This window comes from Alligator mississippiensis, chromosome 3 (genome assembly GCF_030867095.1).
Source record: "Alligator mississippiensis isolate rAllMis1 chromosome 3, rAllMis1, whole genome shotgun sequence".
Lineage (NCBI taxonomy): Eukaryota > Metazoa > Chordata > Crocodylia > Alligatoridae > Alligator > Alligator mississippiensis.
In genome coordinates, this window is record NC_081826.1 from 139,169,588 (window position 1) to 139,195,920 (window position 26,333).

Genomic DNA, 26,333 nt, shown 5'->3' on the forward strand with positions numbered 1-26,333 from the left:
CTCCTCACAATAACATCTGCCCATTGCTAAAGAAGCTGAAACTTTCACATCAACAATGCCATCTCAGCCACAGGTTCACTTCCAGGATGTGATGGTCTCTGTCTAGATCTTGCTTTCCATTGGGAGAATCTATGAGAACATGACTTGTGCTCCAAACTCCTTATTCCTCCTGCCAAGAGCCTCATAGTCATTTCTGATCTGCTCAGAGTAATTTCTGGCAGTACTGTTGCTGCCTACGTGGACAAGCAGAAAAAGGTAGTGATCCAAAGGATGAAAGAGTTCTGGTAGTCTCTCTGTGATATCCTGATTTCAGGCTCCAGCCAGCACACCTTCTGGGCCCCCAGACCTGTATGACAAATTGGTTTCTCTGTCCCTCACAGAAGTGAGTCAAACACCACCACTCTTCTCTTTCTTCTTGGTGCAGTGGTCCTGGAGCCCCTGTCCTTGGGGCCTTGCACTTCCTGCCCTCTAGGCTACTGCCCTCCTCTACCTCATGCCTGCAGATGTCCTCTGCCTTTTCCTCAGCAGTTTCACCACAGAGTGCTTGAAAGCAGTTGCTGACTTCAGTCTGCTGCTCTTCAATCCTGAGGACCCTCCTTCTTTGAGTAGTCACATGAGACTCCTATTCACATGCAAAGAGGCTGCTCCAATGTGCTGTAATTACAGCATGTCAGAGCAGACTCAATTAATTGAGTCTGCTGGAGCGTGGTAATTACTGTGCTCCAACAGACTCCAGCATCATGTGTATCAGTATCCCCAACGAGCTTTAGTTAAAGCACCCCCACTGCCATTTTTCAGCACAGGGATACTGATACACGTGATTCTCTAGGTACTTTAATTAGAACGGCTCTTAGCTACTCTAATTAAAGCACGGCCTCCCTCTTACCCACCCCCGCCCTCTGGCCACACACACTCCCAGAGCATGTCTATAAATGCCCACGCTGGCTCTTTTCCTTATTGCCCTTTGGACTCTCCAGTACCAGCCTCTTGTAACTCATGTCCAAGTAATCTTCCTGGTCCCTGATGCAATGCAGCTTCCAATCTTTGAATTTTCTTCTCCACTGAAAACACCAGCTTTCACTTGGTGCAGGTGAAGTGTCCCTGACCCTCTGAGAGGACCACAAACATAGTATATCCCGTGCAGGCCACAACAGCTGACCCAGACTCCATTTGTGCCTCCTTTGCTCCCTGAAGAACACCTACGCTGGAAGGAGAAGGAAAACAAAAGAGTGAAGGGGAAAGACAGAAAAAAGACACAACACAACAACCTGCACACCAAACACCCAAATCAGGACCCTTGCATGCACTCTCACACATATGCACAATCTCCTGCACCCTGGCTCCCTCCTTGGGCAAACTCCCTAAGCAAACTCCCTCTCTGTTTGTGGCCCTCTCCTTACTGTTCATACCATTCACTGGGGGCTGCCTTTTTATTAGGCTTCCTATCCTAGCTCCAGCCCTTTGTTACCTAAACCAGCTCCACACAAAGCAAATCCTGTCACTTAGTCATTCCAGAAGGGAAAAGATAGAAAAGGGGTGGAAAAAAAGAGAGAGAGCAAGAGCATGAATAAAAGCAAACACTCACCACAGGGGAAAAAGTGGAGTGGGAGGAACCCCAAATACACACACCAGGCTCCAGGCAAACACTTTGGTACCAATCACCTACCCTAATTCACTAGCATGGAGAGAAGCCTCATTTTTAGAATGCTTTGACACAGATGATCTGGACAAAAGAACCATGGCATGGTTACATTATGGCCAAAAGTCAGTGTTCGCCTCACATACAAACCCCTTTTTCTACTTTAATAGACTTGTAAATAGTAGAAAACTGAACCTGAGGCCTAATGGTGCTACAAGTCACAACGTATCTACTTTCAAAACCTCAGTTACTTCACATTGCTCAAAGAGAACACACCTTGTGTACATAAAGTCTAATAAGATGGATGGGATTTTGATGTTTCGGTTGCTATAACACCATGTAAACTTGGAGACCAGATTCTCCGGTCAGCCTTGTGTACGTGGACTCACGTAATCCCATTGAGCCTTACGAACGAAAATATGGCTCTATCAAGGTTCATGAATCTATCTGCTTGAGTCTAAAGACAATTTGGCTTTCTTGCTTTTTTTTTTTTTTTTGGATAACATTAACACCATACCTCTGCCTATCCTAGTTAAAACTTAAAGTAATATATGTCCCATATACATGTGGTTATGATGCAGTGCCAGGCACTTTTAATTAGTGAGCCATGCTAATTAAAAGCACCCGGCACTGTACTGGGAGTAGGTGTATCAGTGTCACAGTGTCCGTTAGTGCTGAGAAAATCGCGGCAGTGCACTTTGAACTAAAGCACATTAAATGTGTTTTAGTTCAAGGTGCACCACCAGCATCTCCTCAGCACTGACATGTGCTGCACCACTGATACATGTGATGTGGAAGGCTGTCAGCACGTCAACTTACATGCTCGAGCAGACTTGATTAATGCGCTGGATTTCCAGTGCATTGGAGCAGACTCCCCACATGTGTGCAAGTGCCCTTTGTTACAACGAGACCTTGGACAAAAATTGCTTATTTTTATGAAACACTTCTAGAAGAATAATTTTTAGAAAAATATCAAATAGTTTGGAAAAATACTAAGTACTATATTTTTGATAATACTAAAAAGTAATTTTTTTGTGAAACAGCATTTTGTAATATGAAAAAATATAGAAAGTAGAACTGAACCTGTGTATTTTAGGAGGATATGAACTGAAGAGAGGGTAATTTTTCCTGAATACACAAATATAATTTGTAATCTGAAAGTATTTTTTCCTTTATAAGCTTGCTCTTCTGTGAAAAATTCCTATAAAATTTTAGAGGTGGGAAGTCATGCAAAAAAGCTGATAAAATATTCATCAGCAATTACTACTGTTAAAAGTTCACCATTTTTGCTAAGTGAAATTCTTAGACTGTCTCTTTTCTTCCTTTAGCCAATTTGGATGAAAATATGGGGATATACTTAGCTAAATATCAGTATTATTGATCATAAAGTATTATTGATCATAAAGTAAACAGATGTCTATGCAATGTAAATTATTTCACTGATATCTGTCTGAGCAGATGCTTATAACCAGACTGACTCTAGATATGAAATGTCAGGTTCTTGTTTCCTGGTTTGTATTTTGATACCTGTGAACCATCCTATATTTAAGAAATGGAAAGCAATTAATGATAACAACTCCTGTCCATATGTACCTGAAAATTAGGGTTAGGATTGGGATAAGGCAGCCAGGCAGAGCGAGAGTTCTCCTGATATTTGAAGGGTCCATTGAAGGCCTGAGTTATGGCACTCAAGTTGAAAACACAAACTGCTGATGCTGCTATGCTGTTCCTGTAAAAGATTCCAAGAAAAAAAAATTAAATAAGGGTATTGGGGAATCCATTAACTGACCATGAAAAACAATATTTCCCACTGCAACTCTAAAAGTACTTCAAAAGTTAACTCTGCAACTCTAGAAGTTCATAAAAAAAAAAAAAAAGGAACGGGTCAGCCAGAGGGCGGCCAGGACCGGAACGCTCAGATGCTGTGAGTACTCAGCTCCTCTTAGATTCTCACCTGGTTGGTTCTGAGAATTGCGCTTGCTTGGTAGTTGGGAGAGAGGGTAAATCTATGCATGAATTCAGCAGCATCCATGACCACAAAGGGCAGCTTGTGCATGCCTCCTACCATATGGATCAAGACCTTCATCTTCCAAGCACTTTATATTAACCCTACTCTGACAACACACCCAGGAAAGGGTTCCAGAAAGTATTAATTTTATACTTTGTAAAACAAAAACATAGAAACAAAACCCCAAACAAAAAATCTGCCTTGTCCAGGATGATTGAGGGAGCCTGGGTTGATACTCAGGAGCTCCTGCAACTCAGTCCTGTTCTGATCGAACTACTTCCTACACTTTTCCCCTCACTGGATTCCACATATCAAAGCCACTTTCTTTAGCTAAGGAGGGGTAGATGGGACTAGTCTTCCTGCCCATTAATGAGACAATGCACTGAGATAATGGCACAGCCTGACACTTCCTAATTCCTCTAGAATCTGGATTTAACCTGTGAAGAGCTGAACTAAACCTAGATCTTCCAAGGCTAAGTGCAGACTGTTAAAAAGTCTGAAGCAGGATACACTAAGCTATGTAGACTGAACTGATAGGCAAGTGAATAGACATTCACTTTTGATTCCCAGGTTGCAGCCACATGTCTTGCAGTGGATCAGGCCAGAAGCTGGGAGGCACTAGAGCATGTCTCCCTGCTAGGCTGGAGCAGATAGTTTGGGCCAACCCTAGTCCACCCACTATGCAAGGGGGCCGGGGAAGGGGGTTACAAGGAAGGTGCAAAGCATCCTGGGATGTGGGGGGACTGAGTTAACTTGAATCTGGAGGGGATCTGGGATAGAAGTACAATAAATCAATTTATAGAGCTGTGCAAAACACCATCATTTTGTTTTGACATCTGTTTTGCAGCCCCATGGAGCACAGCCCAGCGGCGGAAGGTGGGCAGAGCCAGGGATGCACTCTGCCTTCCACCACCGGGCTGAGCTCCATGGGGCTCCGCAACCCCATGGAGCTCAGCCCGGCGGTGAGGGGCAGGCAGTCAGGACTGCGCTCCACCTCCCGCCACTGGGCTGAGTTCCATGGGGCTGCAGAGCTGCTTGGAGCTCACCCCTGGCTCTCCCATGCCTCCCGCCACTGGGCTGTTTCAAAACTTGAAACATTTTGAGTGTCCGTATTTTGTTTTAAAGGTGTTTCAAAGCTTTTTGTTTCATTTCGATTTCACTGTTTTGAGCTTGAAACACGTCAAAACAGCTTTGAAATGAAACACTCGGTGAAATTTTGTGCAGCCCTACCAATTTAATTTAAATCAGTTAAGTCTGATACTACATCCCTCCAAATTATCTTAAAATTGTTTCAGCCATTTTGAAAGCAGTTTGGCTAGGGACAGACATTACACATAAACCAGTTTAAGTGATCAGAAACTGGTTTAAACCTGTAACAGAATACAAGTTCAGTGCATATAAACCAGTTTAAAAATGGCTGAAACTGGCTTAAGATAACCTGGGTGAATGTAGTATCAGACTTAACTGATTTGGGTCAAATTGGTTTATGCAATGTCTTTCCCAGACCCTTCCTAGTTTAAATTAAACCAGAGTCCCCTCAGCATCCCAGGTGCTTTGCAGCCCTGGGCTGTGCTGTCTGCTCCAGAGAACAGAGCTGGCCCTGCCTCTCTTCTCCCTAGCCATGGCTCCAACAGAGACTGCAGGCACAGCAGTGTCTGTCTGGCTTCCCCCTGCACCTCCACCCCACCCCCCACCTCGCTGCTTGCTATTCAAGCAGGGATCCCCCCGCTACCTCCCTCCCATCTCCCACAGCATGGACCCCAGCCCCACAAACCCTAGGCATGTGGTATGCTAGCTAATGCTGAGAGGTGTCTGTGTGTGCGTCTCCAATTTCACTGGGACAGGCAGACAGAACAGTGTCTGCTTAGGGCTTTTTGGAGCTAATCAACAGGTCTGCTGGTAATGTACCTCCATTCCTTCCTTGGAAAAATCTGTTTAAGAAGAGATTGAACTAATGAGAGAGGCTTTTGTTTTGCTGATGGGCTGATAAACACTGTTATCAGCCCCCTGCTGGCTGCCTCACCTGTCAGATTTGCAGACAATAGGAAGAAGCAGGGAGAGGGAGATTGAAAAGCTCAGTCTCATCAACAAGTGCATGCACTGCACACACACCCCTTTGCCTCAGAGTGCTAGCCTGGGGGGTGGGGTCTGGCAACACTCCCACCCGAGCAGCCAGCAGGGAAAAGCCTGGGACAGTGCAGGCAGGGTGGGGGTTTACACCCTTTTCTAATCAGAGCATCCTACCCGGGCCTGGCCATTCCCCTCCCCCGCCCCCCCCCCAACAAGCTCAGCACTGTGGAATGAAAGAGAGGGCTAGTCTAGTGCCCCCCAGCTTTTAGCCTAAGCCACTGCAGGCATGTGCCAGCATTTCCTCAGTCCAGAGAGAATGTCTGTCTGTGCAGTCGCAAACTGGTTCAACCTAGGCAGGTTAGACTAACCTGAGAAGATTGAATCAGTTCAGGCTCAGGCTTTTTGAATGCCTGTCCCTAGCTTTTATGTGCACCAAACTTATGTTGAGTTACGGATTTGAACTGATTTCAGTCACTTATACCAGTTTATGTGCAATTTCTGTCCCTAGCCCAAATGACAATATGTGGAATTCCCAACATGCCTCATAAGTGCCAGATGACTGGCAGAAGGAAATAAATGACCAGGTAATTTTAACTTAACACTATGTAAGCTCACACACTTAGATAACTAAGCACTAGTCAGGCAAATTGTTCCGTATTGTGCAAACATAATTCTGCGTATCGTGACTATCAGAATTTCTAATATATGACTCAATAGCAAATTACTATTTTGCCATGACACAAAGACATAACTAAAATTACCTCTAAAAAAAGTGCAGCACTTGGGATTTATAAAATATCTGTAAAAATGCCTTTAACAGGAGCAAAACAAATGGAATGTTCAACAGCTAACAGTAAATTAAGGTCTGGAATTGCTCTCCTAACAATGCACATAACTCATGGGATTAAACTCCTGAGCTGTCCCTTTTCACAATGTTAGATAAATGGATAGATAATGAAGCTGGCAGACAGTTCCACAAACTTCCACTGTGGGCAAAACTGCTGACAACTGATCCACATAGCATTTATCTCTTCATAATACTCTGATGTTTAAATAAGGTCTTAGAAAGCAAAATCTACTGTAGAAGCTTCAAATTGATATTTTACAAATTTATAGGGAAAAGAAAATAATCCCTGGGGATCCAATCTGCCAACAACAAAACAAACATCAAACTACCCTGACAAAAGAGCACTTTGCTTCCTTCTATTTGTCCATGTTATGGCAAAAACCCAAAACCTAGTGCATGAAAGGAAATTTTATATTATGAACATGTGCAGAAACAATTAGTCTCAAATGTGATAAAACCTTGTTGACATAAAGTGCCATAACAGGCAACTCACTCGTAATATTTGCAATAGCACTGTGATTGTGATTGTAAAAAAGAAGTAAAATTGTCCCCTTTGTGGACCAGCAGTGGTATTGGAGTCAGTGGTCACAACAAACAAAAGGGGGAGGATTTTGCTATGAGTCTCAGTTTTTACAATGAGAAACATTTAACTTTTTCCCCCTCAGGTGTTACAGTACTTTTAAACAACCACTGGGGCCAATTTTACAGATAATTCAGGCAAAAATCACTGTACTTTTAAGGAACGCTGATTGTAGCCCAGTAGGGCACAATGTGCTCCTCCATTTACACTGATGGAAATAAGTGCATTCTTGACACTCTCTAGTAAAGCATTTAATTCTTCCACAGGCAGATTGCAGGTTTGAAGTTCATTGAGTCATATAGGGACAAGAAGGCAAACAACCACTGCCCAGTAGGTAAGAGCTCTGGCAGGGAAAAGTAGCTGTGGAGTTATTCAGTGTAAAACCCCAATATTTTGTAAACAAATTGCATGAGTAGATAAAAAATATATTGGTGTTTTTCACTGAATTTTTTCAGAGGAAAAACGTTCTTAAGCAAAAAAATTCTATAATGATCTGATGAGGTTCTATGTGTAACTTTGGTCATCCTGGGACACAGCATCCTACGCAGCCACCAGAAGCAGCAACTTTAAACAAAGCCTGCTTTCATGGGAAAAAGGTGACCCCAGAGGTAGAGTCATTCCTAATTCTCCCCTTCCAGATCATCAGAAGATATATCATTTGTAGATCATGCCACTTCACCACTCTGTGAAATGGCAAACTCTTCTAATCTGGGGGTGAGGGGGAATGGGCTCCAAGTTCATAAGAGAATCCTCATAATGGTTTTGGAATAGTATTCCTCTCTTGTGGGTTTCTTTTCCCCAGGGAAGAGGAGTGTTGATGCCTTAAAGGCTATGTGGAGCTATCATGTAGTGATGTGTCGAACCCTGCCATAGAACATCAGCTATGAAAGGAATGTCTGTGGCAACTGGTAGTACTTAGTGAAACAAAGAGACAGATTCAGAAACTAGTCATTTAAAAGGAAAAATTCATTCATCTTGTCCCTACCCAACACGCCCAACCCCCAGATTATTATTTTAAAAAAGTAACTCTCAGAGCCAGATCAAAACCTAACCAAACCTTAGATAGGGTTCTAAATTCCTCCAAAATTGCACTAAGTCCAAGGATCCAGTCCTCAAAACCCTGCCTAAGTAGGGTGACCACCCATCCCTAATTGGGTGGGATAGTCCCAAAATGTAAACATCACGTCCTGGTCCCAGGCTGAATGACTCCAGGACAGCATTTGTCCCGGGTTCCTCTCAATACAGTTCCCATGTCACTCCCTCCCCCTTCTCTCCCCTCCCCACAACCTCTAGGGCTCTGTCCCTCTGGCTGCACGTGTCATTCAGAGATGTCACAAAGTCTGAGGTCCTGCCCCCAACATGCTCCAAAAGCATGAACCCACCTTGAGAAAGCCCTCCCCCCAAGGGAAAGTGGTGCTTGCCCCTGCTCCTACCATAGGCACATGTGCAGGGCTGGGGAGGGAGGGCAGCCAGCTGTCCTCAAGCCTCCTCCAGCTGTCCCCATTGGTTCCCTATGTCACCACCCCATCACGCTCACTTCTTGTTGTAGAGCTCCTACAGGCAGTGCCAGTGGTATAATACTGTCCTCTCCTCCCATTTCTTTTTTAAATGGCATGCGTCCTGCTTTTGCATTTTGAAAAGACAGTTACCCTATGCCTACATGTTCAGGCACCTGAGAGTCCATAAGCACCTCAGTTTTTACCAGCAGAGCTCCTCAGATACCTAATGTTCTGCTATTGTGCATGTGTAGAGTTACCACTATCCTGGCTGAGCTGAGCATCTTGGTGACTAAGCTTCACAAACTTGTCATCCCTGTGTTCATGTCCTGAGAGTCTGAAACATGCTCTGAGCATATCTAACACACGTGGACAGTCCTTAGTTTACTGCAAATCACAGGAACTTTCTCTCAGACATGGTGGGAGTAGAGGGCCTGGCCACCTTATATAAATGAGCAGCTGTTTAGAGCACTACTCCAGGACATGGGAGATTTGGGTTTCACCCCTCTTGTACCTGAGACAGCTCAAGCCTATACCTTCCACCTCTCTGCTCTCAGAAGAGTGCCCTGACCACCAGGTTGGCCTGGGCTGGGATATTCTCCACAGTCAGGAATGCAAGTCTTATGGACCTAAGAGGAAAGCAAGCAAGAGGGAGCCCAAGGAGCAGCCCAAGCAGTGGGGAATCTTGAGTTTTGGTCTCTGCTCCCAAAACTCATTAAAGAGTCATTAGAAAAAATGCATGAGCAACACCTGGGAGAGGTCGGGAGGAAAGGGCTCTCTTTACTGGGCTAGAGATAGGCTCCCACCTGTTTGCTGCATCTCTCATCCTACAAACCTACCCTTCTTGGTTGTAAAGTTTTAACCAGATGGGGGCAAGATGCTCCTATCCCAGCCTGGCTTGGCCACACTAGAGGTGGGATGCTTATGCGGGCACTGAATTTGGGTCTACAAGGAAATGGAGGAAGTTGTAACAACTAAGCTATTACATTTATGTGTATATTGCACACCCCTGAAAAAGTCACACACCAGGTTTTGGAATGGCAGAGTGAAGAAAAAAATAGATTTTTCCAGTCTTCCCTGCCATGCCCCCAGCTCAGCCAAGGCTGAACCCTCCAGTGGCATGGAGCAGAGGTACAACCTTATACTCAGCATCACTTCCCCTTCACCTCCCACTGCTGTTCAGCCAACCAGCTACTGCCAATTTGACAGCTGCTGTTAGAGGGTTAAACCAGTAGCTGGCAGTCCTAGAGCAGGGGAATAGGGAGTGATGCTAAGGATGGGAGTCTGCCCCTGCTCCATGAGGTTGGTGGGGTTCAGCTCTGGCTGGCCTCCTGCCTTTCAGTGTCCCCCTGCCTCATCCTAATATGAAAATCAGTTTTAGACAGATGATTTTTGGGAAAGGGATGCATTTGGCAGGTGAATAAATATGGCATCTAAAAGGTGAGGTCTCTTTCAGCTGTTTTAAAATAAAAAAGAGGAACAAAGGAATAGCTAAGGAGCCTTTATCAGAAGAGGGCTCCAGGCTGTGAATTCCAGTATCACAAACGTCTGATTCGGGTTTGGGGATAGGTGCATAAGCTCTGCAGAAAGACAGGATTTTAGCACAGCCCTTTTCTTCAGCATTTCCTACTGGCTGTCCCAGCATTCTGAGTGTTACGAATACTATTTCTTGGTGCCTAACTCCAATCACTGCACAGGAAACTCAGGTACATAACTTGGGTTTGTGGCTCCTAGAATTAAATGCTGAGTGTTGACATTCCTAAGTCTCTTTGTAGAATGGAGCCCTTGCTCATATATACTACCTTTGGCTCAAAACACACAAAAAAAGTATAAAATTATTGTCCCTGTATTATAGTTGGAAAATCTGAGACAGAGAGAAGCAAAATGACAGATTTTTAAAGGCTTTTGAGCACTTAAAGATACAGATAGGTGCATCTATCTCCATTTTTAGGTATCTAAATAATTTTAAAAACCTGGCTGAAAATGACATGCCATAACCACACAGCAAATGAGTGCAGAACTGGGAAAACAGCTCAACACTCCTGACATTTCACACCAGTGCCCAGTACCATACCTAGACTCCTGGAAGCCCCATGCAAACTTTTAGTAATGGGGCCCCCCTTTGCCAGAGATAATTTTTTTTGTCACAAAAGTCTTTATCACATCTTTGATTTCAATTACTTTAAATAGTTCATTCTCAAATGATTACATTGCCAATCCCGTATATATGCACAATATTAAAACTTTTTTTTTTTGCAATTGTAATTTTTTTTTTCATTTTCAGGCCCCCTTTTTGTCCAGGCCCTGTGCAGCTGCCTGGTTTGCCCATGCCTATGTCTGGGTCTGCCAGTGTCCCACATATTGAAGCAGGCTGCTGTGCGCAAGCTCCCAACAACAGTAAGGTGCCAAAACTTTTTCAAGGTACTTAAACTGTAATTCTGAACTACTTTATTTTTGACATGTTAGCAAGGTCAGAAATGGAATAACTTTTTTTTTTAATATTGATAAGGTCTTGAAATTTGCTTGAGATTCTTTTTTAAAATTATTTTCTAATGTTAACAATTACAATTTTTTTTATATAATAATGGATCTTTAGACTTGATTAAGATTTCTTTCTGGGACTCAAACAAATATTAAAACAGGCTGCAAGATAGTTTGGAATATCTTATACCAGATTCCAGTGCTGCTAAAATCACAGATAACAGCACTTTTTAGCCAAATGAGCAATGATCTTGTTATGCTCAAAAATGAGCCAATAACTAAATTGTTTTTCTATAGCTACATTTAATGTTGTATTCCACTAGGAATTATCTTCTTCCCCTTTTGACCTTTCCCCTTGCCAAGCTCCACAAAACAGGTGATATTTTCCTTACTACAGCAAGATGGCAATGCAAATCTTAGGCCTCTCTATATGTTAAATGTATTATGCAATTACCTGGTTAATTGTACAATTAATTTAGACTGGCTACACATGCAAATTAACTATGGTGCTTTAAACTACCCAGTCAGCTATAAAGTTATTACTGGAAACTGTGTAATAACTTTATAGCTGGCCTGTGCCCCTGTGGGTGGGAATCTTATCAGCTGATCAGAGCTCCCAGCTGTGGGGACCCATGTGCACTTCCAAGCCTGGGAGCTTTGAGCTGATGCTGGCTCCCAACCATGGGAGCATATGTCCTGGGAGCCCAATCAGCTGACAGGGCTCCTAGCCCCAGAGTGCCCCACACATTCCTGTCCTGGGAGACCACAGCTGCTGTTAGCTTTCAACTGTGGAGGTACACCCCATGGCTGGGAGACTACACCTGGAAGACCCACATATCCCCACAGCTAGGAGACCAGCTGCTGCACAATCCTAGCCATGGGGGCACCCCATGCACTCCTGTGGCTGGGAGAGCAGCTGCTGCAATCTCCCAGCTGTGGGGGTGAGTGGTTGAAGTTGAGAGATTGTAGCAGCTGATCCCCCAGCCATGAGGATCTCCCAGCTGCGACAGTATATGGGTCTCCCAGCTGTGGTCTCCCAACCATTAGGGTGTATGGTGCACCCCTGGAGCTAGAAGATTGCAGCAGTTGAGGTCTCCCAGACACAGGGATGTGTGGACCACTCCCATGCCTGGGAGCCCTGTCAGCTGAGGAGCCTCCCAGCAATGGGAACTTGCTTTTTGCCGGTGCAGGGGGAGCCTGGGATCAATGGGATGTTGGGATCTGATTCGCAATCCCACAATCACGCCTTCTGCCACGCACATAAGGCATAACCAGAGTTGCGATTGTGTGGATCGTGATTAGATCCCATTACACATTTACCTGCAATGTAGAGGGGCCCTTAAGGACAAAGCTTGCCTCTGTTGAGAGCACACTCCACAGAAGCTCACATCTGAAGCATTTGACCCTGCTCATGAAGGCAGGGCACCTTCAGATGGGTCACTGGTTGAAGCACTTTGTTATTTTTGTAATCTCTTTACTCTCTATCCAGTCCATTAACACAAGAACAGGACATCTTTGGACCCTTCACACACACACACACACACACACACACACACACAAAATGCAATGTAATAATGTGGAATAAGGTATTGTGTGCGTGTGTGTAGACATTTTAAAAATGTTTCTTTTGTAAAATACTATGCAATTTACATACACATTAGTGGTAAAGATTCCGTAGATCAAGTCCAATTCTGGCAAGAAGAAAGTACTTTGTAGCTCATTGTAGTAAAATGGAATTTCTCCAGGACGCGAGCAGTTCAGACGAGCCTTCATAAAAGTGGTCCAAGTATCCTCCAGCAAAAATCTGCCACCAATATCATTCTTGCAGACCCGAGCAGCCCGAGAGAACACAGTTTTCCCACAATCATGCTCCACTGCATTCTCTCGAAAGAAGAAGTAGGTGAAGTTTCCAATGTCATAGGATGAGACAAAATTTGGCTCTGAAAACAGTTGGAGAAAAAAAGGAAATAGATATCATGTACAGTTGATACATATGCTTGTCCTTACATGGAAGCTAGGTTTTCATCAAATATAGAAGCAAAACAAAGCATATGTTTTTAAATCCAAACATTATTGCTATTTTTCTGTGCTGAAATAAAGGAAATCACAATGATGCTGATGTAGACATAAACTACAGTTTTGCATTTCTGGACATCCCAGGGAAAGTACAGAAAAGGTAGTTACTGAACACCTGATTGCAAAAACCTAACAACTTCTAAACATAGTTTGGTGTAATAAACCAGATCTTGACAAGCGCGTGAGTCTATCTAACTCTAGTCAGCAAGGGTTGTACTCATTGACAAAATTTGTAAAATTCCCACTGATTTCAGTGTAGCAGTTAAGCATGTACTTGTTTGCTTTGATGACAAAGAAGGAACTGTTGAATTGAGACTAACTCCATTAAAACTTGCAATAATTTTGGACTATTTTTGATGTCTTCTTTTTTTAAAAAAAAGAACAAATATTGATGCAACAGACTTAACTTGGCAGCAAAAGTGAAAACATGATAGAGAAATCAGACAATACAAAAAAGTAATCTAAGAAAAAAGAAACTAAGGAACAAACTACTGAAAAAAAAAGTGGTCAGAAATTATGAACAGCAGAAATAATGGGCATATGGCACATTTCCTGTAGCGTTTACTAAGGCTGAATAGTATCCAGGTTGTTGAAGGAGGCTGACAATTTGCTGAGTTTTTTAAAAGAAAAGACAAATTAGATACATGGTCTCTAGAGAAAAAAAGGCTAATTGTAAAATGCTGATGTTCCTAGAGTGGGAATGGGGTAAGAGTTCTTGCTTTCAATTCCAATATTCATTCTAAAAGCCTTTATCTGAATGTTGTCTACGATGCACGTCACTCAAAGAACTTTATTAAGTAGATCTGGGTGAATGTTTTTCAACAGAACATGCTTGTACTAAAAGATGCTGACTAGACACAATTCCATCAAAAGTTTTGCCTGAAACCACCTGACAGCACATTCAACTCCCATACTCCCTGCCCCTCTGCAAATCCTCCTGGTAGCCTGCTGGATTGCCTTGCTCTTAGGTTTCTCTGGTTGCTCACAGCTTGCCTGGAAGGCTACCAGGCTCTGATGCAGCCTGTTTCCCTAGGTGAACAGCTCCCTGGCACCTGCCTACATGGTGAGGGAAAGGCAGGCCACACAGCTCCCAGGTGGTCCATACAGTCAGCTTGTTTGACTTCCTGACTAGCCAGTTTGCCTGATGGTGGGCTGCCAAGCTCCTTAAGCGAGATGTCCATTTTCTTACAGCCCACCTAGTCTCCCAAGCCTGACCACAGTGTACTTCTACGGCATGGAAGGCAGCTGGCTGCCCAGATCCCAGGACTATTCAGTTCTGCCAACGAGCAGATCTACCAACTGACCAGCTTCCCAACTGGTTGTCTACCTGTCAGGCTGCCAGGTTCGGTGGCCACCAACTCCCCAAGTCTGGAGGCTACCATGTTCCTTGGATGACTGGTTCTTCCTGGGCAGTCAACTCTCTGGCCAGGCAACTGTTACCTACCCAGGCATCCAGGCAACATAGCTGTTTGACTGGTTAGTGGGAGATTGGGTAGTTTGGATGCCTGCCTGCTCAGGGAGCCCTGCATCCTGTCTAGTGAACAGACACAGAGCCAGGCAGACTGAGGAGCTCTGAGGAACATGCTTTGTGTTGGCAAGAATTTCAGTCCTACAAAATTCTAAACTTTTGTCCTGATTTGGGATCATTGTTAAAAAATATGTTTTCCCCATGGGATAGAAATATCATTTTCCAGGCAACTTTACTGACAAATGCCTCCCACATATCCTTCTCACTTGATCCTTCTTTCTATCTCTTGTCCATTATTCATTCTTTTTTTTCTCTCAACCACCTATGATAACTATCTCCTTGTTTGGTTCTAAAGCTCTTGTACTGAACATAGGTCCAGATCCTATTTTGTCTATTAGATGCCTAAGTGTATGTAGGATCCTAAGAGTAATTGGATTGCATCCTGCTCAACTCCCTTAAATATGTTAATGCACCCACATTTTAACACACCATTATCTTAGCCTCAAGACTAAGTCACAAAAAGCAGTAAAAGAGGAGGAGGACCCAGCCACCTCTTGCATTAACTGTGTATCAGAAACTTGAGCCAAGTAGAATAAGATCATGGTTCAGTTGACTGGATGAAGCCCATAATATCCATGACTTTGGACACGCTTACACATCCCTGACGGTGACGCTGCTACTGTGCCATGCTTTAGTACTTCCTAAAGGTAGTGTGCTATGCTTTAGTAACTGCCTGTATTGTTCCATGCGTGAGGCACAAAGTTAGTTTTCGCTGCTACTTTGATGTACTGGCAAACAGGGGAGCACACCACTACAGCGAAGTAGCTGTCAGTCACGTGTAGACTCACATGATCACTACATTGCCATAACATGTTGTATGGTGATGTAGGGTGATGTGTAGATGTGCCCTTTGAGTTCTAAAATCTGAAACTAAAGAAGTGAAACGAGAATTACGTGGAAATAGAAGTAAAGCTGGCATCATGTACAACACTAGACAAAGAGCTAGGTATTAGTAATGATAATGATTATTCTATTAGAGCCCTATGGGTGCATCTATATATTCATTAATGCATAGCAGTTTCTGTGCATTTAATTTAGTACTCACTTAATGAAGTACTAACTAAACACAAAGTAACTCGCACTACTGTGCAGTAGCACTGGCGCATGGGTTTTTAGTGATGCTTACTGTGCAGCAGCCTAATACTACTGCACAGTAGCATATTAACATGATTTTTGCCCAGCACGCTACCGCACAGCTTTATTAGGCTTCTGCACATTAACTGTGTCATGTAGACGCGCCCTATATATTCAGACCACTTGCATATAAAATTCACATTACAATCAACAGATCTGCATTCCAAGGAAAGCAAGATGTGAACTTAACTTGTGTTTTCCCAGCACTTACACATTCTCCATGCCACTGTTACAAAATAATAATTATTTTCTATTTCTAAGAGCACACTTAATATGCTTTTCACTGTGCAAACACAAAAAAATTCAGTGTCAATGGCTTAAAAGGCTTAACACTTTACTGTTAGAGTTCATATCTGTAGAAATTACACTTAGGTATTTATGAGCACTCATTCTTTATAGATAGAAATATAATACATATATATTCTGAACATTATAAGTAGAGGGAAATGAAATGAGTATTTAAAAACTCAAACTTCCTTCAGTTGCTTTTTCTGTAAAAATGTGAAAGATGAAGATAAAGATATTATCTGGTAAACATTTAAACACCCCTTTCTAGGGGATGACTTGGATGGCCTACTCTAAAGCTGAAATCAGAAATTGATGCTAAAACCTTTACAAAATAGCATACCTCACATATTAGACAGGTTAATCAGTTTGAGCAGATGTTAAATATACATACAAATACGCAAGTTTACTTATATATTGTTTTTCTTATTTATAAACATAAGTTGTCTGTCATCCACTCCTAAAAGGTATCATAATTTCCAGTTCTATGGGACAAACGTTGCACTACTTCTTCACTAAAAGTAACTCATCTTAAAGTACATTTAGGAATGTCAGGCAAATAGGGATAAAAATGCTGCTTCTCATTGCCTGACTTCAATTTATATCTGTAACATATCTATTCACTGCTTCTGTTAAACTGTAATGGGTATAAAAGATAACCTTGGACCTCCATTACCATATAATGGATGAGGTTACCTCCCCACCCCATTATCGTTACAAAATGTTCTAATACTCAGGAGAGGGACTACTGCCTGGAATGAAAAAAGATTCAGCAATCTGGATGAAACTTAGGCTATTTGTGTACAGTAGAAAGGTTTAGTTCTATTTAAGTCAATATCCACTAATGGCGTGTAGAAAGGAACAAACCTCATGAGACAGGATGAAAAAGAAGGACTTTCAAACTGTGTTTGACTCTTTACAATCTAAAAGCCCACTTGTTCTTTTAACCTGCTCAGCAGTATCATGACTGATCTATAACACTTTTTTCCTATTTATTGCACAAATCCTAACCATGTAGACTCCTCCATTTTTTCCCCTAAAATATATTTGTAGGAAAATTAACCACTAAGGCCCTGGTATGGACAGGACCAGTTGAGACTTCTAGCTGCCCAGTGACTTCAACAGAAATCTATGTGAACAGACAAAGACTTGAATGCAGGGTCAGGGACACAGAAAATTGTATTAAAAGTGCTGGAAGTATAAGTGGTGCACAGCTGCTCAGCAGCTCATAACTGTTAGGACTTAAAAAGTCCCATAAGAAGTAGCATAACTGTTTTCATTCTCCATTGACAAACCCACGTAATTTTTTTTCTGGGCAGCATTTTTTAATGTTATATATAATGCATGAAGTATATGAACATAAACATGTATATATTCATACAGACATGCATGTACATATATATGTATTTGTGTATATGAATATAAATTAATGTGAGGGGGCAGGGAAAATAAATGAAAACACCTGTATGCATATGCTTTGCTGATTATGAATTGATAAAAATGTGACCTGCTGTTGAAATTTGTAAAAGCTGTTCCTATTTGCATGAAATGTATTCATGCTCTCACCCCTCAGGGGATCCATGGACATGGAGGGATTATCCTGTCAGACTTTATTTCAATTGATTTTTTGGAAGAAAATGGATTGAGTAGCTTTGGAGTTTCAGGGAGAAAAAAAGGGATATTCTTGTCCAGGAAAAAATGAGTTCATAGGTTCCCAGTTACTGCATAGAGAACTCAAATCTATCAGTGTGGAGAAGGCCATCCAGCAAAACTTTGTAATATAAGAAATGAAGTGGCTCTTTACTTGCTATATTCCCAGATAGTTCTAGAAGGACAAATACATCTTTCAATTTTGAAGGTGATTAGTCACATTATTTGCGTACAAGATGTGTGTTAAGCAAGCACAGAGTTGCTGTGGTATAATCTAAGAATACTGATCTGTGATAACTTTATAAATTCTGAGTGTGATCTGGTCAGTGAGGAAAAATTACTATACAGCTGTAGGAGACTTAGGACACTTTCCTGTGAGAATACTATGCATAGCATAGAAGGAAAAGAAGCAGAAAGGCAATACAGTAACTTTAGGTAAACAGTCTGCCACTGCACACGTGGGGGCAGCTAGAGGTAACAATAAAACTGTTTGAAGTGAAGGTCCTACTCTGGGCTCCAGACCAGAAAGGATGCAGCTATTTTGTTAATGCTGGGAACTAGAGATCAAAAGGGACTGCGTGGGCAAAATCCTATTCCACTTTACATGCCTAAATGGCAGTTATGATGCATTCAGAGTGAAGCACCTAGAAAGTTTCAGATTGTAGTTTATCCTGCAGCCATACCAGTTGGAGGTGGCCGCCCATATGAGTAGGAAGGTCCTCCTTTGTTTTAAGCCAAAAACTAATGGTTAGGGTACTCATCATAGATTCATAGACTGTTAGTGGCAAGGGAACATGTTCTAGACTCCTTAACCAAAAGACAGTTCAACATATATCTCCCACACAGAGATCTAACTACCAGGCCACAGATTAGGAATTATACAAGTCTCTCTCCAACCCTCCTCTTGAAGCTGAGGCCCTAGACTATGGATTCTCTATTCACTGAATAAAATAGATCAGTTTAAAAGTTTCCAAACCTGTGGAAGCAATGGACCAGTCTGGTACCAAGGAGCCAAGTCCTATTAATTGGGTGAGGACAGCTTCAAAAGAAGAGCTAGGAAAGGGACTAGACAGTCCCTCATTTGTGGCTTGAGTACTGTTCTGGGAAGTCAGAAATATGTAGGTTCAAAACGTGTACAGGTGGGGGCTAGAACATGGGCAACCTCCCCCAACAATTAAGAGATCCAACAGAATTCCTATTCTTGCCTCCTAAACTGCAGTGCATGTCATAGCTGAAATACTGTATTTAAAGGAATATTTTTCAGTTGAATTTGTACCGGTAAGGAGATCCTTTCCTCCAAAGATAAATCCATGGCACTTACTACATGATTTGTTGAAGCCGACTTGAACACACAGTTCCCTCTTGACAAGCTCAGAGTCTCATTCTATTTCTCTCATCTGCCCATACATACTTTCTCATTCAGAGCAGTTTTTCATTTGTAGTCATGCTCACAGCTACAGGTATCACATGCTTCACCATGGTCTGAAGAGCTGGACACTTGCAGTTGGAAAAGAAATCAGCCCCTTGTGATCTATTTGTTCAATGTCCTAGAGTAGTGTTGTTCAACCTTTTGGCCCTGTGGGCCAAGCAGGTGGCATAAGCCTGTCTGTGGGCCAGATTGGGCTCTGGGGCCTGGCCCCAACCCCTTTTTACCCCACACATTGGGACTGGGCCCTGGGGGCCTGGCACCACCCCCTCTCCCTAGGGCTGGGTCGCAGGGCTTGGCACCATCCCTGCCCTGTGTGCTGGAATTGGGTGCCAGATCCAGGGTGTTCAGAGGTTTAACAGCAGAGGAACAATGCCATCACTCTCCTGCTGCCAAATTTCCAGAACTGTGGGATGTCCTGCAGGCCAGACAACACAGCACTGTGGGCCAGGTCTGGCCTGTGAGCTAGAGTTTGAGCACCATCTTAGAGCTTTGACGTGACTTCATGGTGTACACAGAATTAATTGCACAATGATTATCTAGCTATGTCTGCCTTGACACCATTCATTGTGCAATGATTCTCTATTTGCAGCCTTGACAACATCCATCAGATCTTTAAATATGAACTAAGCATGATGACTAAGCACTGAGAAGTGTTTCAAAGGACTTGCACCAAAGGGGAACCATTTCTCCATTTTTGTATACTTTTAATGCATATGACTTAAATGCACTTCAACAAATAGTTAAAAATGTCTTCAAATTCTCATTTACGGTGGGACCAATAAAATTGTCCTGCAGCCTATTCTTCAAATTGGCTCTCCAATTTGAAAGCTCTCTACCTTTTCCATGACTTCAGATACATCTGTGGCCTGAGATGCATCAAGAATTTTGATTGCCATGAGAAAAGCAGTCATATAGCTGCACACAGTACAAAAAGCATTCAGGGAGAGACAGATCTTTATCACTTGTCAGCTCATATTCTTAGTCAGTGATGAAGCCCCATATCGGTGCATGCATATTTCTTAACCTTCTAAAATAAAATGCACTTTCACAGCTCTCCAGCATTTCAACAGCTTCTTGATACCTAAAAGAGAACATTCCTGGAATTCTGTCAGCTCCTTGGCCAAGTTTGAAAACTCATTTTAATCCTTGATTGTCATGGCCCCCACATCATACTTAATTTGCTTACATCCCTGCTTGGCTGTGTTCTATAGCACCTTTACATTACAGTCTGCTTGCTGCTAGTTGGGTGACAAAGTATGGGATCATGTTTCTTGCTATTAACTGATACAATGTCAGCTGCAAAAAACAGTAACGGCTAGACATGTAAATGGGATTAGATATCTAAGTGCAATTCTATTCCACCTGGCACCAGTCCCTGAAAAATAATTAATACAATGGGGCTAAGTCCTCCTACTCCTCACTGCTTTTTTGTGATTCAGTCTTAAGGATCAGGTGATGGTACATGATAAAAGTTGATACATTAATGAAATTTCAGGACTTACACAAGGTAGAATAGAATCATACTTGGGTGCCTAAGTCCATTTAGACACCGAATAAGTAGAACAGATTCTGGCCACAATTTTTCCATCTTCAAGTCAGTGTCATTCTAAATGGCACATATTTTATTGTTTATAATCATTGTGTGCTTCTTTGGAATTTGTAAAAAAAAAATTTGTTGATGATGAATGGTTGTCATGGTGAATAGGCTGACTGAGACCATTCCCCACAAAGTCTCATACAAAACTAGCGGAATTTAATAGGAACCCTCCTATTTACTTTAATGCACTTTGGAGCAGGCCTGTATTTGAACTGGAGTGATTCATAGATGTTAGGGTCAGAAGGGACCTCAATAGATCATCGAGTCTGACCCCCTGCATGGCAGGAAAGAGTGCTGGGTTCAGATGACCCCAGCTAGATGCCTATCTAACCTCCTCTTGAAGACCCCCAGGGTAGGGGAGTGCATCACCTCCCTTGGGAGCCCGTTCCAGACCTTGGCCACTCGAACTGTGAAGAAGTTCTTCCTAATGTCCAGTCTAAATCTGCTCTCTGCTAGCTTGTGGCCATTATTTCTTGTAACCCCCAGGGGTGCCTTTGTGAGTAAAGCCTCACCAATTCTCTTCTGTGCTCCCATGATGAACTTATAGGCAGCCACAAGGTCGCCTCTCAGCCTTCTCTTGCGGAGGCTGAAGAGGTCCAGGTGCCCTAGTCTCTCCTCGTAGGGCTTGGTCTGCAGGCCCTTAACCATACGAGTGGCCCTTCTCTGGACCCTCTCCAGGTTATCCACATCCCTCTTGAAGTGCGGCACCCAAAATTGCACGCAGTATTCCAACTGCGGTCTGACCAGCGCCCGATAGAGGGGAAGTATTATCTCCTTGGTTCTGTTCGTCATGCATCTGCTGATGCACGATAAAGTGCCGTTAGCTTTCCTGATGACTTCGTCACTCAGTGCATGATGTCCTGCCATGGCACGATTATACATTCTGACAAATTTCTGGTTAATTGATAAATGAATATTCTAACTCAGAACAACAAAAACAACAAAAAAGCTGAGGTCGCAATCCCAAGAAGGCCTTATGCAGACTGCAGGTAAATAGTTATAACTACAGTACCAAAAAAAACTCTGTTCATTGGCTACTTAATCCCCGAAGTAGGTAAATTGACTCAATTCACCAATATGCTGCTGTTTGCATTTTCAAGCATTCCTACCTATCCAGTTACTATTAGGCTATTATATATCTTCCTTATGTGGCAGGCTTGTTGGCTAATGCCTGGTGCGCCAGGCTCGGAGAAGCTTGATTCCGATTGGTGGGCTGTTCCCACCAATCGGGTAACACTTGGGGAGGGGCTGGCCTTCCCCTACCCAGGATGAAGTGAAGAGTCTGGACCTGGTTGTAGACCAGCTCCACCTCACCCTGATTGGTTCCTTTACAACCTGGGGGCAGCATGCCCAACACACAGAGAGACATGTCGAGGGTCGGAGAAAAGAGTGGAGCTAAGAAGAGCTGGGAGAAGAGCAGCCCAGTGAGTGGGTGCTGTTGCCCTGAAGAGCCCCTGAAGACACCTCTTGCCAGACAGAATCGGCGGACGGCTTGTGCCCCAGTCAGTGTGTAGTGCAGCACAAGGAGTGAGACCCTGGGAGCTGTGTGAGCAGCTCGCGTCTCCAGTCACCCAGTGTACTCAGTGGTGCATGGAGCTCAGGCCCTGGGAGCTGCATGAGGCAGCTCAGGTCTGCAACCCCTGGCATGAGGCCGGGACCCCAGAGCTGGCAGCATAGAATGGCATGGGCTGGCAGGACCCTGATCCTGGGAGCCACTTGAGGTGGCTTCAGTCCAACATTTCCTGGCACGTGGCCAGGACTCATGCGCATGCTTGGTGCATGGCTGGTCCCAGGCAGGGACCTAGACCTTGGAGCCGCAGAAAGCAGCCTGAGCCCCCAGCCATGAGCAGCAGGCAGAGCCACTGGTGCCTGAAGTGGGGTACATGGTTGCAAGGGGATCAGAGGCCCCACAGGAGCCAGAGGCCTGCGTCTGTGTCAGCTGAAGGAAAACCTGGCTGGGGTGACAAGGACCCCACATTACCCATTGGAGCTGTGAGTTATCAGGAAAAGGGCTCCCACAGGGGAGGAAGCCCCTGGAAGGGGGTCTAGCACATGGCCCTATGAGGAAAGGGTCCCTGGCAAACCCGCAAGGGGCTGAGGTCCTGGGGCCCCTTCCTTCTCCCCTTTTTGGAGCAGTGCCAAGGCCCCTAGCCTCAAAGGGGAGTCTCCAGTACTCACAGTGATGTTGATACACTGAAGCGTGTGCAGACACCTCATGTTTTGTATGTGGCGACTTATATTTTGTTATTTCTAATGGAAGTTGTTGCTTAACTGTTGTATATTATACATATATTTACCTGTCTTGTTGAATCCCTTATTGATAGCCCCTCCCCCTCCGGTTTGCCAGTATTTATTTTCTGTTCACCTGTATTTACTTGTTGGTTATTTGGACTTAGCTGTGCTTAGCTGTTTCAGGTCAATTACTTATCTGTGCTGGGTTCAAGGCCATTGGTGGTGGTATAATTTCCTGGTTGCCAATTATAAAATATAGCCTTATATGTAAAGTATGTATATTGTATATATTTATTAATACCACTTTTTGGGGCATGTGTGTGTGTATGTTAATAAACCTGTATATAGTTAAACTATTTTTGTTCTGGCCTGACTCAATGGAGAACAGAGGGAACGGGACGGTATTGCATATCCCTCTCACAGCACTCCTGCCTGGCTACCCATCTCTTTTATTTGGAGAGTGGAGCATATGCTTGGGTGCACCCGGGTTACACTTAGGACCCAGATTTTATATTAAGTTTAATTTCTTTCCCAGAGGGTTTAAATCAAAGGCCTCTACATAATTAAGTGGGTATCTGTACAGCAGAATTAATTTTCCCTCAGGCTTGAGAGCTAAAAGTGCACCTACTAAACCTACTGAACAGTTAGTGAAATGGAAGCAGGGTTGCTAAGTGAAGGTACATTCTACACAAAGATACCTGGAGTTGTAAAGCAAATCTTAAAATATGAGATTCTTTGTGCTGGACAATGGAGTCAAGCAGTTAAATACCAGTAATTAAACTAGCATGCACATATGAGAATACTCTTGCTGTTTGGTTTGTTTTCATGTTTGTTTGTGGGAATTTTGCTGCCATCCTCAAAGGCAAGCTAAGCTTGAAGTATAACCTCATACCCCCACTTGTAAATGAAGTTATTTTTATTAGCTCTGTGAAAACAATGGTTTTACCTGATCTGTACTAAACCCTAATGATGTTAGGAAGACCTAGAACTTGTGATTAGGACAAGGTCCTCATCTTTTTTTTCTGTAATGTGTTTTCTAAAATAGAGACTAAGGCAAACCTGTCCTTTTGGCCAAGAAAATCACTTAATTGGAAAGCCAAACTCAGGGCTAGGCAGTATTCAATCAAAGTATCAAGAGTACAGAGAGATGCCTAATAATACAACCAGTAAAGATATTCACACCACCTGAGAAGGAAAGATGTAGGTGACCTCTGGACCACAATGGTTGAGTCCTCCCAGTTTCCAGTGTGGCATTTCATTGCATAATATGGTTTCTTGCTAATTGATACTTACATGATGAAAGAGTAATTATGTCTTTAGGGCTAGGGACAGAAGTTACACATAAACTGGTTTAAGTGATCTGAAACTGGTTTAAACCTTTAAACATAACAGAAGTTCAGTGCATGTAAACTGCATTCAAAATGGCCAAAACCAATTTAAGATAAACCTGACTGGATGTAGTATCATACTTAACTGATTTAGGTTAAATGGGTTTATGGAACTTTTGTCCCAAATCCATTCCCAATTCAAGTTAAATCGCAGTCTTCCAGCATCCCAGAATGCTTTGCAGCCCTGGGCTGTGCTGTCTGCTCTAGAGCAGGGCTGGTCCCTCTCTCAGCTATCACAGAGCTAAGGCACTAAAGCCTCTGCTCCCTGCCAGCACTCATCAGCCCAGTGGGATGGGGGGCAGGGGAAAGGACCCCCCAGACAGACCCCCTTTCCTTCTCCATCTGTACAGGACAAGGGGAAGGAAAGCTCCAGCAGTGGTGGAGGGGGGTTGCCCCCCAGCCAGTCCAGAAGGGCTAGCATCAGCTCAGACCTACCCCCTCCCCAGGCCCCAGCTGCGGGTGGAGGGGGGACAGAATGGGGGAACACATCAACCCAGCCCCCAGCCCCCACCCCCCAGCCAGGATCTGCCCAGTGCAGGGGGAAAGCCCCCACTGGGAGCTTTTTGCTCCCCTGCAGCCCAGTGAGCCAGGCAGGGATCAGCTCAGCCCCCTCTCAGGGAGGGGGCAGGACTGAGCTAATGAGCTGGACTGCAGGGAAGCAAAAATACCCCAGTCAGGTCTTTCCCCCACCCCAGGCAGAACCCAGCTAGGGAGGCCAGTGCCGGGCCATGTGTGTTTGCCCCCCACCCCTCCACTCACAGGTGTGGGGCTGGGGTGGGGATGAGGATGAGCCAAGTGGAGCACTGCTAGCCAGCTTGCAGGGGGTGGAAAGTCCCTGGTGGGGGATTTTCCTGCACCAGACCGACACCTGCTGGGCGGCTAGGGTCAGGTGGTGTGTTCTCCCTCTCTGAGATGGGGGCTGGGAAGAGATTTTCTGCTGGCTACCCCTTCCCTGCAGCTAACAAACAGTGGGGTGGGTGCAGGGGGGAGTGATGGCATGTGCCCAGCAACCAATCAGGCCTGGGTTGCCACTGGGTTGCATTAAGCAGCCTTAGGCAGTTGGCCATGAGGGGTGGTATGAGTGAGCTCCCCCAGGCTCCAGTCCTTGGCCAGTGCAGGCTTCTGCCTGTCTTGGCCAACCAAATACTGATCATTAGTTCAGTTTGTTACTGGTTCAAGCTCCACAGCTTAGAAAAACCTGCAAAGATTGAATCTATTCCACCTTGGGGTTTTGAGCCTCTGTAATTAGCCTAGGAGGTCTTTTGCCTTTAAAGGAAAATCATGAGAATGCAAAAAACAGGGTCTGAAAAAATTGCTAACATTATATTTTCTCAAATTTGTGACTTGATGGTGTCATGTCTGGAGATCACATTTGGGGCCTTCTGTCTCATGTTCCAGGGAGAAAAAATTGTTAATTAGCAACAGTTTGTGTTCTTTAGTTTTGTTATTAGCAATTTTTAAAATTGTGCAATTAGTTGACCTAATGACTTCTGCAATACAGTGCTTAATTTATACTTTTAACAAGATAAAAAGAATTTGTACAGTAGTTGTTCACAGCAAATAAAAATAGTTTTGCTTACACAGGATAAATTCACTAATACTAAGGCCTAAAGCAAGCCTAAGGCCTTATATACCAGAACTTTTCATCCAATAGCTAACCTGCTACAAATGCTACTCATTTTTAGAACTTCAAAAGATCACAACTTGAATAAAACTGTCTTTTAGAGCTTTTACATTGCTTTGTAGAAGGAAGGAAAGAAGGAAGAAATATCTATTTGCATTGAATTATGCAAAAGGAGAGAAATTTTAGTTTTTGTGATATTACCAAGAAAGGATAGGAGATATTTTTGGTACAACAAGCACAGCTCTAGTTACACACTTTATCTCCAGAGA

At 43.6% G+C, this 26,333-nt stretch overlaps 1 protein-coding gene across 6 annotated transcripts in view; it reads right to left on the reverse strand.

Moving 5' to 3' along the window:
• SEMA5A (semaphorin 5A) overlaps window positions 1–26,333 on the reverse strand; it is a 629,987-nt gene that overhangs the window by 219,351 nt on the left and 384,303 nt on the right. For all 6 annotated transcript variants that reach the window (XM_059724459.1, XM_059724460.1, XM_059724455.1 and 3 more), the window contains 2 exons: window positions 12,776–13,061; window positions 3,233–3,368 (listed from right to left, as the gene is read on the reverse strand). In XM_059724459.1, coding sequence (XP_059580442.1) covers window positions 3,233–3,368; window positions 12,776–13,061 — 422 coding nt within the window. The remainder of the gene's footprint in view (window positions 1–3,232; window positions 3,369–12,775; window positions 13,062–26,333) is intronic.